The sequence below is a fragment of the Argentina silus genome, assembly GCF_951799395.1.
Source record: "Argentina silus genome assembly, chromosome: 19".
NCBI lineage: Eukaryota > Metazoa > Chordata > Actinopteri > Argentiniformes > Argentinidae > Argentina > Argentina silus.
In genome coordinates this window covers 2,901,774-2,916,773 of record NC_139673.1, presented here as the reverse complement: position 1 = coordinate 2,916,773, position 15,000 = coordinate 2,901,774, and the positions used below count along the sequence as shown (strand labels likewise).

Below are 15,000 nucleotides of genomic sequence, written 5' to 3'. Positions count from 1 at the left end.
AGGAGGAGAAGAGGTTGCCTGTGTTAAAAGGGGCATTAGTGAGCATTATAGTGCTAATCCCAGGGCCTTTAGTAACCTCCTAATCTGGATTACAGAGGGTGCAGATCATTTATATGGCCTGAGCTGGTGACCCCCCCACGCCAGGTCACCTTACACTGTTAGCTATCATCCTCTCATCACATTCACGGCCCGTCTGCGGTGCCAGCGCCAGACTGGCGTCTTAACTGAGGCAGTATGTCTGAAACAGAAAAGCCCCCGTCTTCCCCAGACAGATGTTGCATTAATATGCGAGACTCTTTAAGTGTTTGGGTTCCCTCAGTGGTTCACAAACAAGCCTGATTCATCAAGTGGCCCAGAGGAGGAGGATAGGAGCTCGCAGAGCTCCAGATGGATGAGAGGAGAGGAGAGGAGAGAAGCATTATGTAACTCTGTTCATCCTTTTACCATATGTAATGGACTCCTTGTAGATTATAGTTTCTGTGGTGTCAAAGGTTCACCAGCAGTGCCTGTAGTATCTCTGTAGTGTCCCTGGAGTATCCCTGTAGTATCTCTGGAGTATCTCTGTAGTATCTCTGTAGTATCCCTGTAGTATTCCTGTAGTATCCCTGTAGTATCCCTGTAGTATCCCTGTAGTATCCCTGGAGTATCCCTGTAGTATTCCTGTAGTATCTCTGTAGTATCTCTGTAGTATCCCTGGAGTATCCCTGTAGTATCTCTGTAGTATCCCTGGAGTATCCCTGTAGTATCTCTGTAGTATCTCTGTAGTATCCCTGTAGTATTCCTGTAGTATCCCTGTAGTATCCCTGTAGTATCTCTGTAGTATCTCTGTAGTATCTCTGTAGTATTCCTGTAGTATCCCTGTAGTATTCCTGTAGTATCTCTGTCGTATCCCTGTAGTATTCCTGTAGTATCCCTGTAGTATTCCTGTAGTATCCCTGTAGTATCCCTGTAGTATCCCTGTAGTATCCCTGTAGTATTCCTGTAGTATCTCTGTCGTATCCCTGTAGTATTCCTGTAGTATCCCTGTAGTATCTCTGTAGTATCTCTGTAGTATCTCTGTAGTATCCCTGTAGTATCCCTGTAGTATCTCTGTCGTGTGGCTCATTCAAACAACATCTGTCCACAGGAGAAGCAAGGTGAAGAGCTGCTCTGCGTCTATAAAAAGAACAATAGACGGTACCAAGAGGGTGCTCGTTGGAAGGGGTCTGAAATAGACAGAGAGCAAAAAGATGTTTTGGCTGGAGTAGAAAACACGTGAAACAATAAGCCTGCGACAAAGACCAAAGACCAAAGCACTCCTTTTTCTATGTAGTTTGGCTGACCACCAGCTGCCGACAACTCAGCCATGGAGTCACATGGCCAAACAACACTGAAGAATAATAAAGATAAGAAGAATAACGATTTGGTAGTTACAATTTCGCCTACTGTATAACCATTGGCCCATGATACACACACACACACACACACACACACACGCACGCACACACACACACACACACACACACACACACACACACACACACACTCGCACACGCACACACACACACACACACGCACACACACACACACACACACATCAGGCCTGCCCTGCAGTCTCCTCTTCTAGGTTGACATGTGACACTGGTTGATGGAAGAGAGAGGCGTCCTCAGAGGAAACCTAATGAATCCCTCATCATTAGTCCCAGTGGAGGACTGGATGACTGACTAGCCCACGAGAGCCTGTCTGAGTTATCCTGCTGCTTTATTGAATGTATTCTGTCCTATGTATCTCATTACAGGAACGCAGCACCTTGCTCACTCTTGCGAGCAGAGACAGTTTTCAGGAGCCTCTTTTTTTCTTCTCCTAGTCAGAGTTTTCCTGTGCACCTGTTGAATAGAGAACACAGGTGTGCAAAAGCCTTTTAAGTCACGCTGCTGGGCCCAGAAAAGATGAGGCCAGCAGACAAAGGGCCGAGACAATGGAACTGTGTGTTTACAAGTGTGTGTGTGTGTGTGTGTGTGTGTGTGTGTGTGTGTGTGTGTGTGTGTGTGTGTGTGTGTCTGTGTCTGTGTCTGTTTGTGTGTGTCTGAAAGTGTGTTTGGGATTCTATGTATGCAGTGGGTCAATGGGGGATGGGGAGAGCATCATGTCCAGTTAACTGATAGGAACACAAACTAATTGGATTTTGCTGTGAGAATTCGGGCTGATTAACAGACACTCCTCAATGGTAAAGCATGGCCAGAACTGTGGGCAGATGGATGGAGGCTGGTAACTGGCCCTGATTCATACAAAGGCTGGGAGAACAAATAATCAAAATAACAGACAAAATCCTTGGAGTGCGCTTAAAAACGAGTGGTTGCCAATGGTGATTAGGTGTAAAGAAGCCCATACAAAGCAAAAAAACGGGGTGGGGGGTCGGGGGGTGGGGTGGGGGGGGTGGATTGGAAAACAGTTTGAATGATTAAGCTATGCAGAATGGACAGACAAAAGGCACGGAGCAATCAACCAAAGAGGGAGATTTGGAGTTAAGCTGGACCACTGCAAATATTCAAAATATACTCAGAACCCTGCCGCCAAAATCTAACAGATACAGGTGAAGTGCAGAAGCAAAGGGGACAGTGTTAATGGAAAAGGGAGGCGACCTCGGAAAAGGTTCACTGTTAGTGTCTTGAAAGAGGACCGAAATAGCCTGATGACTCTACATTTGGAACTGACAAACAGGGTTTACCTCCACAGGCTTCCCAGGCATGCCAGCATTCTGTCTGTCATTCAGCTACTGGTGGCCCTTTCAGTCGCACGGTTTACTGGTTGCCCTGTGTGTTACGTCACTGTAGGAGGATTCTAGAATGTGAATAGGAAGACTCTAGGATGTAAACAGGAAGACTCTAGAATGTAAACAGGAAGACTCTAGAATGCTAAAGGAAGACTCTAGAATGTGAATAGGGAGTCTCTAGAATTCTAAAGGAAGTCTCTAGAATGTGAATGGGAAGTCTAGAATGCTAAAGAAAGACTCTAGAATGCTAAAGGAAGACTCTAGAATGTGAATAAGTGTGTAAGTGCATGATACAGTATTAAATTCATAGGGACATGCTTTGATTATCAATCTGCTCTCGGACTGACACTCATTGAGGGTATAATTACCATTAATTAGAGGGGCAGCATAAAGTCAAGTGGGTCGGTGTAATATGAGGGGACAGCAACAAACAGAGTTCTGCTCCGGTCATTGGAGCTGAGTGGAAGGGGAGGGGCAGCTGAGTGTAAGGGGAGGGGCAGCTGAGTGGAAGGGGAGGGGCAGCTGAGTGGAAGGGGAGGGGCAGCTGGGACGCTGGGCAGACTTGGTCTGAACATGTGGTCTGCTTCCACATTCTGAGTTCTCCTTCCAGACAATGTGGCTGAGTGAAAGAGGGGCACGGAGTGTCCAGGTGCAGGGTGCCCTGTCCTCCACACAGATGGACTGAAGAGGGCGGTTCTGTGAGAAGACCGGTATCTTGATGGGTGAAAATCCTCCAACTACAGAACCAGGAATGCTGTTTTGTTGTGGTTGCAGTCCTCAGTTCCCATTAGTATCAGGTCATGTTGTTACATCGTGCTAATCATTGTCATTACACCAAAAACATTAGTTCTTGTTGGACCGTTTGTGTTTTAGGGTTGAGAGGATTTCAAGAGAGACAATCTCATCATGAAATGATTCCATTTATTTTGCCCCCATGCTGTACCGGCACTGCGACCAAACTGACCTTTATAATATCCCGGTATTTCTACAACAAAGTGATGACAGTCACAGTGCTTAAATAGTTCATCTCTGACGTAGTTCCACATCAGATTTTGCCCTAAAAAAAAAAAAAAGCTTAGATAAATAAGAACCAACAGACTAGGTGACTCATTGAAAATTTAAGCAAAGCTCCATCCATCCAGTTGTCCAGGTCCAGTTGTGCTGAAATATATTCCAACACACTATACCATGGAAAATAAGTTGTTCTGTTCAAATAGGTGTTGCCTCTCGGTTGCTCTGCCACTGAATTGAATACGTTGTTGTTGTGGTTGTGGTTGATACTGAGAACTGTTTACAGATGGAGTTAGGGAGTGATCTGTACACCCGCTGAGGCCAGGATCATCAATAACTAGTGGATAGGACTACCCCTTTCCGTGTAATAATCTTTAGGAATGATACGTTTTATTTCACCTAACCTTCATCCATCCAGGTTAGTGTCGTTGAGATATAATCTCTTATACAAGAGAGAACTAGGAGACCTAAAAAGTCCCATGTGTGGGACAGCCAACGACAATGAGACAGAGGGACCCTCCACTCAGCTGACTCCTAGCTTGTGAGACTGTTACTGATGAGAGCAGCGTGATGAGGTTGTTACTGATGAGAGCAGCGTGATGAGGTTGTTACTGATGAGAGCAGCTTGTGAGACTGTTACTGATGAGAGCAGCTTGATGAGGTTGTTACTGATGAGAGCAGCGTGATGAGGTTGTTACTGATGAGAGCAGCTTGATGAGGTTGTTACTGATGAGAGCAGCGTGATGAGGTTGTTACGTAGGCCTACCGCTGACTGTGCTTAGCTGGGGGGAACCTGTACATCAGTGCATTTACACAATAATAGTGCAATTTTAACATTTATGTTTTATCCAAAAATCTTTCCTGTGCATGCTTGGGTAATCTGTACTTGGAAATGTATAATCACATATCAGTCACAATGTTTGTATCCATGACATGGTATTTTTTTGTTTAAATTTCATTTCAGCATCGACACGTCCCAAATGTTCCAGGTTATTGTCCGTTTGTATAACAGGAAATTATCATTTAAGCAAATCACGAGGGATTTTCTGCACTTCAAACATCAACATGAATAAATAGAACAAATAATTGCTGATAATAAGACCTCCCAGAGCAGGTGTTGTATTATGCAAGACAAACAATGGTGAGCAGCAGCCTTCCAGCATCCGCACCATTAGCTTGGCACTTCAGTCACTGCATCATTAGGCTCCATCCGCTTCAATAATGCAAAAAGAGCAATCCAGCAAACACCACAGTCTGATCTGCCTCTCACCCCTCAACTCAGCAGGGACCTGGCTAGATAAACACATTATCTTCATCCACACACACACACACACAAACACACACAGGCACGCAGGCACGCACACGCAGGCACGCACACACAGGCACGCACACACACGCACACACCCACGCACATGAACACGCACACAGACACACACAGGTATGCACGCACGCACACACACACACACACACACACACACACACACACACACACTCAACCCCCCCCCCCCCCCCCCCCCCCCGCCAGTATATTGATGATATTTTGTGAATAACTCTCCAATTATTGTTTACACTGTTTTGCAATCTAAGCATCTCCGAGCATCACCGTAATAGAGGCATACACTGACCGTAGAGGAGAGGGCGGTGTGTGAGTGAGAAACCAATCACAATACGCATTTATTGGAGATGTTGTGTGACTAACCAATCGGTGAAGCGTGAGGCTCCTCTTGCCAGCGTTACTGAATGCCTCCTGCTGAATGGTTCCATCTTGTTGTACTCGCATGTGACCACAGAAGGCGCTTACTGGTATTTAAACATAAACGACGAGGGTGCTGAAGTGGACAGCTCCCTGAAGAAGGAAAAACACGAGGCTACCCATTGACATTGTGATTTGTTTTGCTCACCAAGATGGCTCATTCTGTGGTGAGCTGAGACGGTTTGCGCGACATAGCATTGACTGGGCGTGAGTCTAAAGAAGACCCATTGCTGGATCTTTATCTGTTTGTGGCAAGCTATCGCTGAAGTGTTCTGTCTCCACTCGGAGTTGCGCGGATGTGTGACACCTGTAGCTGAATCTGATACGTCAGCCTCTGGTGTATATAAAACACAGACACACACCTATATCTGCTGCAACGGTGCTGTCACGCCATCGATTTCGAAAGCTCAAAAGTAAAGCCATTTACGCGCCCATTAATTTCTAAGCCCCTCGGCTCTCGGCTCTCTGCTCGCAGGCAGGATCATGGATAGAGAGGAATTTGCTGTGACCAGAGCGTTGAGTGGATTTGTGTGGCTGGTGTTCTCCCGTGGAAACTAAAAAAAAGACAGTGTCGAGACCACCATCGTGCGGTTGGCTATCTCTTTTACGCATCATCATATCCATTGAAGTTGTTTTCGTTGGGGTGATACGCATTAATATTTTTGAATCAACATGGGGAAAGACGAGTGTAAAACCATGCTGGACGCGCTAAACAAAGTGACCGCCTGCTACAGGCATCTGGTCATAGCCCTGGGCAGCACCTCGGACTCGCAGAACCTGCGAGAGGAGCTCAAGAAGACCCGCAAAAAAGCCCAGGAGCTGGCCGTGGCCAACAGGACTAAACTAACCGCTCTCCTCAAAGACAAGACCATCAGCAAGGACGATCGGCTCGAATACGAGCGGCTATGGGTGGTTTTCTCAAGCAGCATGGAGCTGCTGGAGGTGGACATGAAGAGGTCCCTGGAGATCGGGCAGGAATTCCCCCTGAAGGTCCCGACGAGGCACCTCATCCAGACGGGGATGACCGGCAGCACCACCACCGTGGCGGCCCGGGCCATGAGTGTTCAGAACATGAAGTATGACGCGGACGCTAACATCGACACAGCGGACCTGAAGGAGCTGCAGTCTGAGATCACCCAGGTGGGCCAGATGATGGAGGAGATGGAGATGAAGGTGCAGGTGGCGCCCTGGGCGGTCGAGGCCAAGCAGGAGGTGGGCGCGGAGCTGAAGTCCTCTCTTAGTGTCGGGAATTCCTCCGTCGGTGTCATCTCCATTTGCGAAGAGGAACCCAAAGAGGAAGGGGTGGAAGGCGGCGAGGGGGGCGTCATGCGAATTTTCGCCGGAATCATATTCGGCGCTATTTTACTAATTGCTGGTCTTCTAGGATACTTAGTAATTAACCTCTGAACCAGCCTTTGAACTTCACAAATACACAACAACTCTCAGACATGGTCCTTGAGGGAGAGCCAGGTTATGTGCCATGGGAAACGCCACTGTTGAACAACGAGGGACCATGCATCTCCATGACAAGTGAGAGCATTAACGGTGCTTTTGACTGTAGGACGCATGCAAGGAGTTGTTCAGCCTCATAGAGGCTTTCTGAATGTATTCAGTGGCTTTGAGAAGTTGCACTATAGATTAATTTAGAAATGTGAGACGTTTGGAGAGGGAGTGGAGCGAATGATTTCTCGCAGATTGTACAAGTATTACAGAGACTGTAGTGTAGCCTAATGTGCTTTTGTAAGAAGCGAATAAATGTGACAGGCCGCATCAGCTAATGGTTAATGGTTAAATAATGTCGGTATTGGCACATAATCCAGTGGATTAGTCAAAAAGCTTATATGCGTAATGTTGACAGCAAACCATCCCCGTGACTCTACGATGCTCCCATTGCTGACATTTAAGCAGAATAATGTTCAGAAATGTCAATTTAGGATATACTGGGTGATACGTGAATAAGGATGACTTTATTACATTATTACAATAGTTATGATCATATCTATCTGTGTTTGTCCATCACAAGGCACAAACAGGTCAAGGGGTTCATTCACTGGCTTCTCATCATTGCACTGAACCAGAATAATATAGCCTACACTTTAAAACATACCTGCAAAGGTAGTACTGACTTGTTCAACTTGATTTCAATTAGAGAATAGAGACCACTTGTCATCACAACCAACCATTAATACTGTACATGGATTTCACATATATTCAATACAATCCATGTTCTATGTCAGGTTATTTGTTTTCCAAAACACATCCACATATTCTCTAATTTTCATTTTCTTTTAGTTTTGAGCAGTGTTTGAATGCATACATTGCAATAGTTGCATAATGGGTTTGTACATACTATACAATGTAATCCTGTTTCAAATAGTGTACATACAAGGAAGTATATTTATTATAATAAAAATGTGAAAGACATACAAGTTTTACTCAAGTATTCATAATATTTACAGCTCACAAAGGTTCAAAGGATTCACAAAAACCAAGAACTGTTTTGGTTACATGTCTATATGCTCTCTCTATGGTGTGTGTCTGACGGTGGTCCATGGCACAGGCCTGGAGGCCGTGAGCATTGCTATTGTTCATTAGGTGGAGAAGAGTCTAACTGATTTTCAGAGTATGTCCCAGGACTGATAACTCCTATTGTTTTTCATTATTCTTTTTAGGAAAGTTAGACATACTTTAATTTGACTGTTTTGAGTTTCTAAATGTACTCTTTGAGACAACCTTGATGCTCTTTGACCCTGTCGGTTTCAATTGACTATATGTTGTATTGTAATGATAATGATAATGGTAATGATGGTGGTCTATACTATCAGTATATAAGTATAGTGGGATTTCATTTAGGACTCTTCTTTTGCTGAGCATCAAAGACCAGCCATCCTAAGATGTGCAGAACTTGGCAAGATATACAACACGTCTTTACCTCACAAAGATAGCCCTGACACAAATAGAGCAATTAAAAAGGTACATTTGGCAACAGAGGCCTCAAGATGCATTGGGTCTCTAATGTGATTAGTTGTAAGTCTGTAAAGCCAACTCAGGACAACACGTGGATGTTGACTCCTGGGGCACGTTGGCTAGAGCAAGAGCTAAGCCACAGGTGGAGAAGACGGACCTCCGGGATCCGGTCAGGGAGATGGGAATGTGAGATTAGAAGATTAAGAGAGAGAGGGGGGGGAGGGGAGAGAGAGAGAGAGAGAGAGAGAGAGAGAGAGAGAGAGAGAGAGAGAGAGAGAGCAGGGAATACGATTGAGGGACAAAGTTATAAACAGACCAAATGTCAGTAAATGGATTCATCGGACCAATTTAGTTCGAAGACTGAAATTGGCAGGCCGCGGTTGGATTTAGGCATTCAAGCGGTAATCTATCTTTATTGCATCACCTCAAATTAGACCCTCATTGATGTGGGCCAGTGTGAACGGCCTGGGACTCTTTTATAACCTCTCATAATGCCTTAATCACCTCTTGTAATGTACACTGCGGTGTGAAAGACGGAAAGCGCCCATGCGCTCTGAAACACACCCTCCTCAGGTCTCAGACCATCGATTGCCCCGATAATCTGAACCACAAAATCATTTCCAAATGCAGACAATAAAACTCAAGCCGTAGGCATACCAATCCATCTGCATAACCAACAGCTCCGGGTGCACTTGGCGGTAGATCGATTGATTTCCTTCCTTGCTGTGTGACGTCTCCATTGAGTGCTCTAATGAGGGGCCCCCCTCCTGTTCAGGAGGTTTCTTCTGACTCATGTCGAAGGTAAGAAGATCATTGGCATTTAAAGGCCAGTCACTAAACCCAACCGTGCAGATAATGCATTTACAGAGCCAGAGAGGTATAAAAATTAATTCTAAGTGGGTGCTGTATTACAGGATTTTTGCAGCCCTGAGCATGTGCTGAGAGCCCTTGAGATGGTTTGAGAGCCTGCAGTTTTCTCCTGAATCTATGCTGATTTTGTATTGTGTTGCATTGTATCAGGACAGAAGGCTATTCTATATAGAATACCATGATCTCTCCTCCTCTCTCCCCCGTCCCTCAAGGATGAGTGAAAGGTTCTGGGTAGGAATAAAAAGACAGAGATGGCAAGAGAGGAGAGAGAGAAGAAAGAGAAGAGAAGAAAGACTTGGGTGCCTGAACATCTGTTGCATGACCAACTCTCACACTGCAATCACGGAGGGGTGATATTTTGTCTTTCTTTTCACTGTCACTTCAGACAGACATTAAGCCCTCTTCTCTTCCAACAATGAGTCACATAAACCACTTGAAATTCATGACAGGTTTGCATCATCGAGAGCCTCTCACATCGCATCCTGGAGATCCAAAAATATAAGGGTGATTAATAAAACATGACCAAGGGAGAAAGAGAAATGATTTAAATAACGGATGAGAGAAGGCTTTTTCAAAACAGTGCACTTTCACGTCTGTCCCTCAAGGTATGAAAACATTTTCAGGGGAATCTGGCTTTGTTTACCTCAGGAACACAATGCAGGCGTCATGCAGGACCTTCTCCCAATTACAATCCCCTCCCATCGCTGACTCACAGGTTCAGATTCTAAAGCATTGTGCACAGTATGTGCTAATTGGGACACAAACCCTTCGCTGAATGTGGGGGTTTTCGTATTGAGTATTCTCCACTGGCATCTCAAAGGTTGAGTTATCAACGTCTCTGAAGTTGTCTGAGATCATGTGGTTTGATTATGCCCACGCACACGCCCACTTTCGCTTCACGCCGTCACTCTCACACACACTCCACGCAGCGCGCTCATAGGCCGAGCTCTCGGGAGGAACCTTCACATCTGGACGGAGCAGGCAGGTAGGTACCGAGTCCTGTTGCCATGGATACCATCCACAGCGCTCCGGCAGACAGCGCTGAGGGGTGTAGCACGATACCCCCTCCACTCTCACACACACGCACACACACACACACACACGGACGCACGCACACACACACACACACACACACACACACACACACACACACACACACACACACACACACACACACACACTCACAGATGGGGGTATGGAAAGGGAGGGAGGGTGGGAGGAAGGGAGGGTGGTGTCGAGAGTGGAGACAGATGGCGATATGCATCCAGCTCAAGTAAACACAGGCATGTATGAAGAACAGTGGCGTACAGGAGAGCAGACAGGAACCATTCACACAATCAGCAGGCTGACAGATGAACTGAACTCAATCAATGAAAGTCCATTATGGGGTCTTTGACCTTTAGAACTCATCATTTATTCATGAGCCCCCGGAAAAGCAATTCATCAGGCCATCTTGAATCCTCATCATAAATCCCCAAATGTAAAACAATCTCTATGTGTCCAAATATGATCCTGGAATCCTGAAGAGTACTTCAGGGTCAAAATGTCACTGAAACTCTAGCACTTCCTTCCTGGCAGAAGTTCTTATTTTCACTATGGCTCATAGCCTTCTGTGCGCTAAAACCTATTTTGTGTGTCATTGTTCATTACGGTTAGGCCCAGGATATAATATCCAGTCTGACTCAGGAACATCTCCTCATATTGTAAGAGTGTTTTTAAGGAATAACAATAATAATAATAATAATAATAATAATAATAATAATGATAATAAACCTTTTTAAAACTGTTACAAAGTTTACTTTACAAATAGATAAAACAGATAAATAAAAACAAAAATATGAGTAGAAACAGTAAAACACAGACACATTAAAAATAATAAGCCATCGATTAAAGTCTAGTCTCTAAAAATGAGTTTTAAAAGAAGAGATTAAAAAAAGAGATTTAAAAGAGAATGACAATAACAATTTATTTTCCATTCCTGAACATCCCCTACCTTGAGCCTCTTTCCATCAGTAAGCGTCACCTAGACTAATCACCTCAGATACACACAGCACTAAGCCAGTCCTTCTCATTCAAAGAGTGTTCCTGTCTCCAGCCCTCTCCAGCACAGCCCCCCTCCCTGATTGCACTCCTCGATACAGCTCCCCTCCTCGTCATGACCAGAGTGCACTTGTCTGCGAGACTGAAGCAGCTACTGGACTCAGAATAATGCAGAATAATGACGACTATTCTGGTCGCCAGGGTGTAAGGAAGCCATCGTTACCGGCAATATGATCATCTGAAGTCCAGAGGCACTGTGTTGTGTTCACATTGAGCAGAGCATCTTTAGACCTAGATGCAATTACACCCGTTTGTCACAAATCATGATCAATTTCAAGGGTGTTGGAAATTAATCATAGCAGGCAGAAATATATTATAAATGGTAAATAGTGTAAGCAGGTAGGCCCATTGAGAAGCCATCTCTGTTTGAACTTTATTACACTATCAACAATTAACGTACGTATACTGTGGAGTACAAGGAGAAAACACATTCGATTGGAGAGAGTCTTGAAAACTCATGCATGCCTTTCAACAAAAGATAGCAGAAATAACCGCTAATCGATCTGATAGAAAACTACTGTGGAACTACACGAGAAGGAAAGCAATAAATATGTAATGAGCTTTCAAATGGCAGATACAGGGAACAACCAGTCCGACAGATTTCTTAGAGGCGATTATTTCACTGTTTCATTGATTTGCCAGAGGGAACACTGCTGCGCTGGGAAACCCCCGTGGGCAACACTTGGAACCTCCCACTGTGCTGCCACTGCAGTGGAGGATGATCACACCCTGTTTGCTGGGGGCACTCTTTTTTTGAAGTCAGTCAGTTCATACAGTTGGCAGAAAGCTTGTTACTATGGTTGCATAGCTGGGTTTAGAGATGTTATAGGCTACAGATACCTAGGATCTCAAATATAAGGCTTAAATCATGTAAAGCCTGAACAACAGTCAATAACAACAGTATAGATCTAGGCCACAGCCATAAAGTAGCTACAGTGCCTCAATAACATCTGGGCAGAAAACCAATTACAAAACCATTGACCTCTGTCTTCCTCAAAGAAAGAAATACAAAAAAAACCTCTGCCATTCTGACCAGAGTCAAGCCACCAACCATAGACATATATGAACATATATGAGATTTTATTTTTCACAAGGTAGGCCTATGCATTTCTCAACAACTACACAGTAGATCCTGACAACGAATGGCCCTTCATGGCTCATAGTTTTGGTGTAGGTAACTTATATAAATTATTTGGTTGTAAATTATTTTTCATGAGTCGATCTGATACATTCATCCATACGGACTGTTCGCCCGGTTTTAAACCGAGGACCGTTCGTGAAAGTTTATAGTTAAACTCTCTCAACTTCTTTCCATTCACTCTATGGTATTTTTTATCACTATGGGCCACTGGTTGTTTTTGTGGCGCTGTTCCGACTTTCAGTGTTTCAGTGAGCAGAGCTCCACCTGCGTTTAGCTCCATTACAACTTCCGGCTTCGCGACTTCAAAATAAAAGCACGAATTAAGAGCTGAATGGAAAGTGATGGGATCATAATATGTTGTTTTATTTTGGCCGAAATAAGGACTAATTACCGAACAGAAAGTATATACAATTTCTAAAAAGTAATTTTGATTCAATACTACATATTGGTGCCTATTATATTTGTATAAACTGGACTGTACAGTTCTGTAGCACTTATAGAATGCAGATCAGGTATTAACATTTGCTGAGACATACTTTTGATATCAAATATTATATGGTGATGATTGATTTATTAAGATAATTAGCATATTGTTTGCGTTTCCTAGATCCCAATTTACTATGTTTAGATGATATTTAAAATGATTGAATGATATTTCTGTACAGTCCATTATATGTGTGAGTACATGTACGTTTTCTACAACAATGTTAGATTTAAAAAAAAATACATAGTCTATGACCTATGTCAGTGATAAGGGAATAACATTTTAGAAAGAAAAGTCATTACTCGATTTCAGTTCACCATCTCATATTAATAAACCCCAAACTCCAAATGAGTTTCATGAAGCTTACTTTCTAATACACCTTTCCATGAACAACAGCACAGACCACAGGCAATGTGGTCATTTGTAAGGACATAAAAAGACAAAACACACTTGTCGATTCTTTAAAATTCATTATCTACAAAAATAACATGAGCAATATTTTACACAGTTCGATTTTACAATATTACACAGACACAATTATTACACAATTATACACAATTATACACAATTATACACAGATATCAATGTCTACATTAGGAAGGTGGAGTTTGGCATGAGCGAATTCCATCAGTCCAATGGGCAGGATATATCAACCACAGGGGGGGCTACAGTATGAGGCCAATGGGCGACAACATGGTCAAAGATGGCTGTTGGTGCTGCTTGGCAGGGTAAGACCACTGAAGGGCAGCAGATGGTTGTACTTGGGCGTGATGGTGATGTGGACAGCAGCTGTGTAGGGGTCCAGGCACACGATGCGGTGGAACGGTGCGGCGCGCTCCTCATCCATCTCCTCCAGGCTCTTCCTATCTGGGCTCATGTTCTGGTCCATCTGGCCCGACCTGTCTTCTGGGTACAGCACGTCACCTGATGAGGAAAGGAGGATGGAGAGGGAGGGGGAGGGGGAGAGAGAGAGAGAGAGAGACACACACACACACAGTTAGGGTCTAACAGCTTAAGTGCCTTCAGCACAATATCAACACACACCATTGTCAGTGCAACCATCTCATCAATTTGTATGGAGCATCAGCAATTAACCAATTAACCAGTCACTTGGTGTTGATCAGACCACACTCTGTCACGTAGGTATGTAGCAGCAGATCGAGCCGACGCCTCACCTGGCAGGACCGATATGTAGCTGTTGTTGGTCGGCAGGCGGACGGGGAGCCAACGTTCACAGCCCAGTGAGCCACGCTGGCCGGCAAAGCCGTGCAGCGACTCCAGAGAGGGGTGGCGGCACATGCGGCTGAGGTCGTAGAACTGCGGGGGCGCTATCCACATGTCACGGGCCTGGAAGCTGTGGAGTACCTCTGGCGGTGTGGACCACTGACAGATAGAAACAGAGAGGTTTGAGTCTGGATGTTTATTATCAAATCGGCACTAATTAACGGGGATTGTTTTGACCATGTCACCAATACATAACTGCTAAGTAAAGAAAGAGGGGTTTGAAAGATCATATTATAATGCATACAGCATCAGCTCATCATCAGCATCAACAACACACTTTCACGACCATGAAACACATTCACCCCGGGGGTGAATCCATCACCTTCAAATGCACAATTTCCTTCTCGTCTTGGACGGCATGAGGTGTCTCTTGCAAGCAGCAAATGTAAAAGGCAGTGTCGTACCTCCTTTGCTTCCCATAGACGCCAGCAGGGGTCAGCCAATTACCCCACTCGTGCAGAGCCCAAATGTTTGGTAAACACTCCAGCTCTTTGCACATTCGGATGAAGTTAGAGGGATTCTCGTTTACCAGCAACCTCCATTTAGCCAGTTCGCTATGGTCACAGAGGAGCTCGTTAACAGTCGTCAATGCGGGCTGTATTTGATCACCGTCTCTTTTGTCCTCTATACTTTTTAA

General features: G+C 44.6%; 2 protein-coding genes across 2 annotated transcripts in view; one reads left to right on the top strand and one right to left on the bottom strand.

Moving 5' to 3' along the window:
• Window positions 1-6,189: 6,189 nt before the first annotated feature.
• Window positions 6,190-6,924, top strand: LOC310819669 (regulator of G-protein signaling 9-binding protein; the record flags this gene model as incomplete). Its single annotated transcript, XM_083690998.1, has 1 exon — window positions 6,190-6,924. One exon carries the CDS (start codon window positions 6,190-6,192, stop codon window positions 6,922-6,924), a length of 735 nt encoding a protein of 244 aa, XP_083547124.1.
• Window positions 6,925-13,110: 6,186 nt separating this feature from the next.
• nudt19 (nudix (nucleoside diphosphate linked moiety X)-type motif 19) overlaps window positions 13,111-15,000 on the bottom strand; it is a 2,725-nt gene continuing 835 nt past the window's right edge. Inside the window, exons 1-3 of the mRNA XM_083691661.1 lie at window positions 14,686-15,000; window positions 14,255-14,462; window positions 13,111-14,003 (exon numbers count right to left, since the gene is read on the bottom strand). The exon at window positions 14,686-15,000 is cut by the window's right edge and continues 835 nt beyond it. Coding sequence (XP_083547787.1) covers window positions 13,777-14,003; window positions 14,255-14,462; window positions 14,686-15,000 — 750 coding nt within the window. The 3' untranslated portion in view covers window positions 13,111-13,776. The remainder of the gene's footprint in view (window positions 14,004-14,254; window positions 14,463-14,685) is intronic.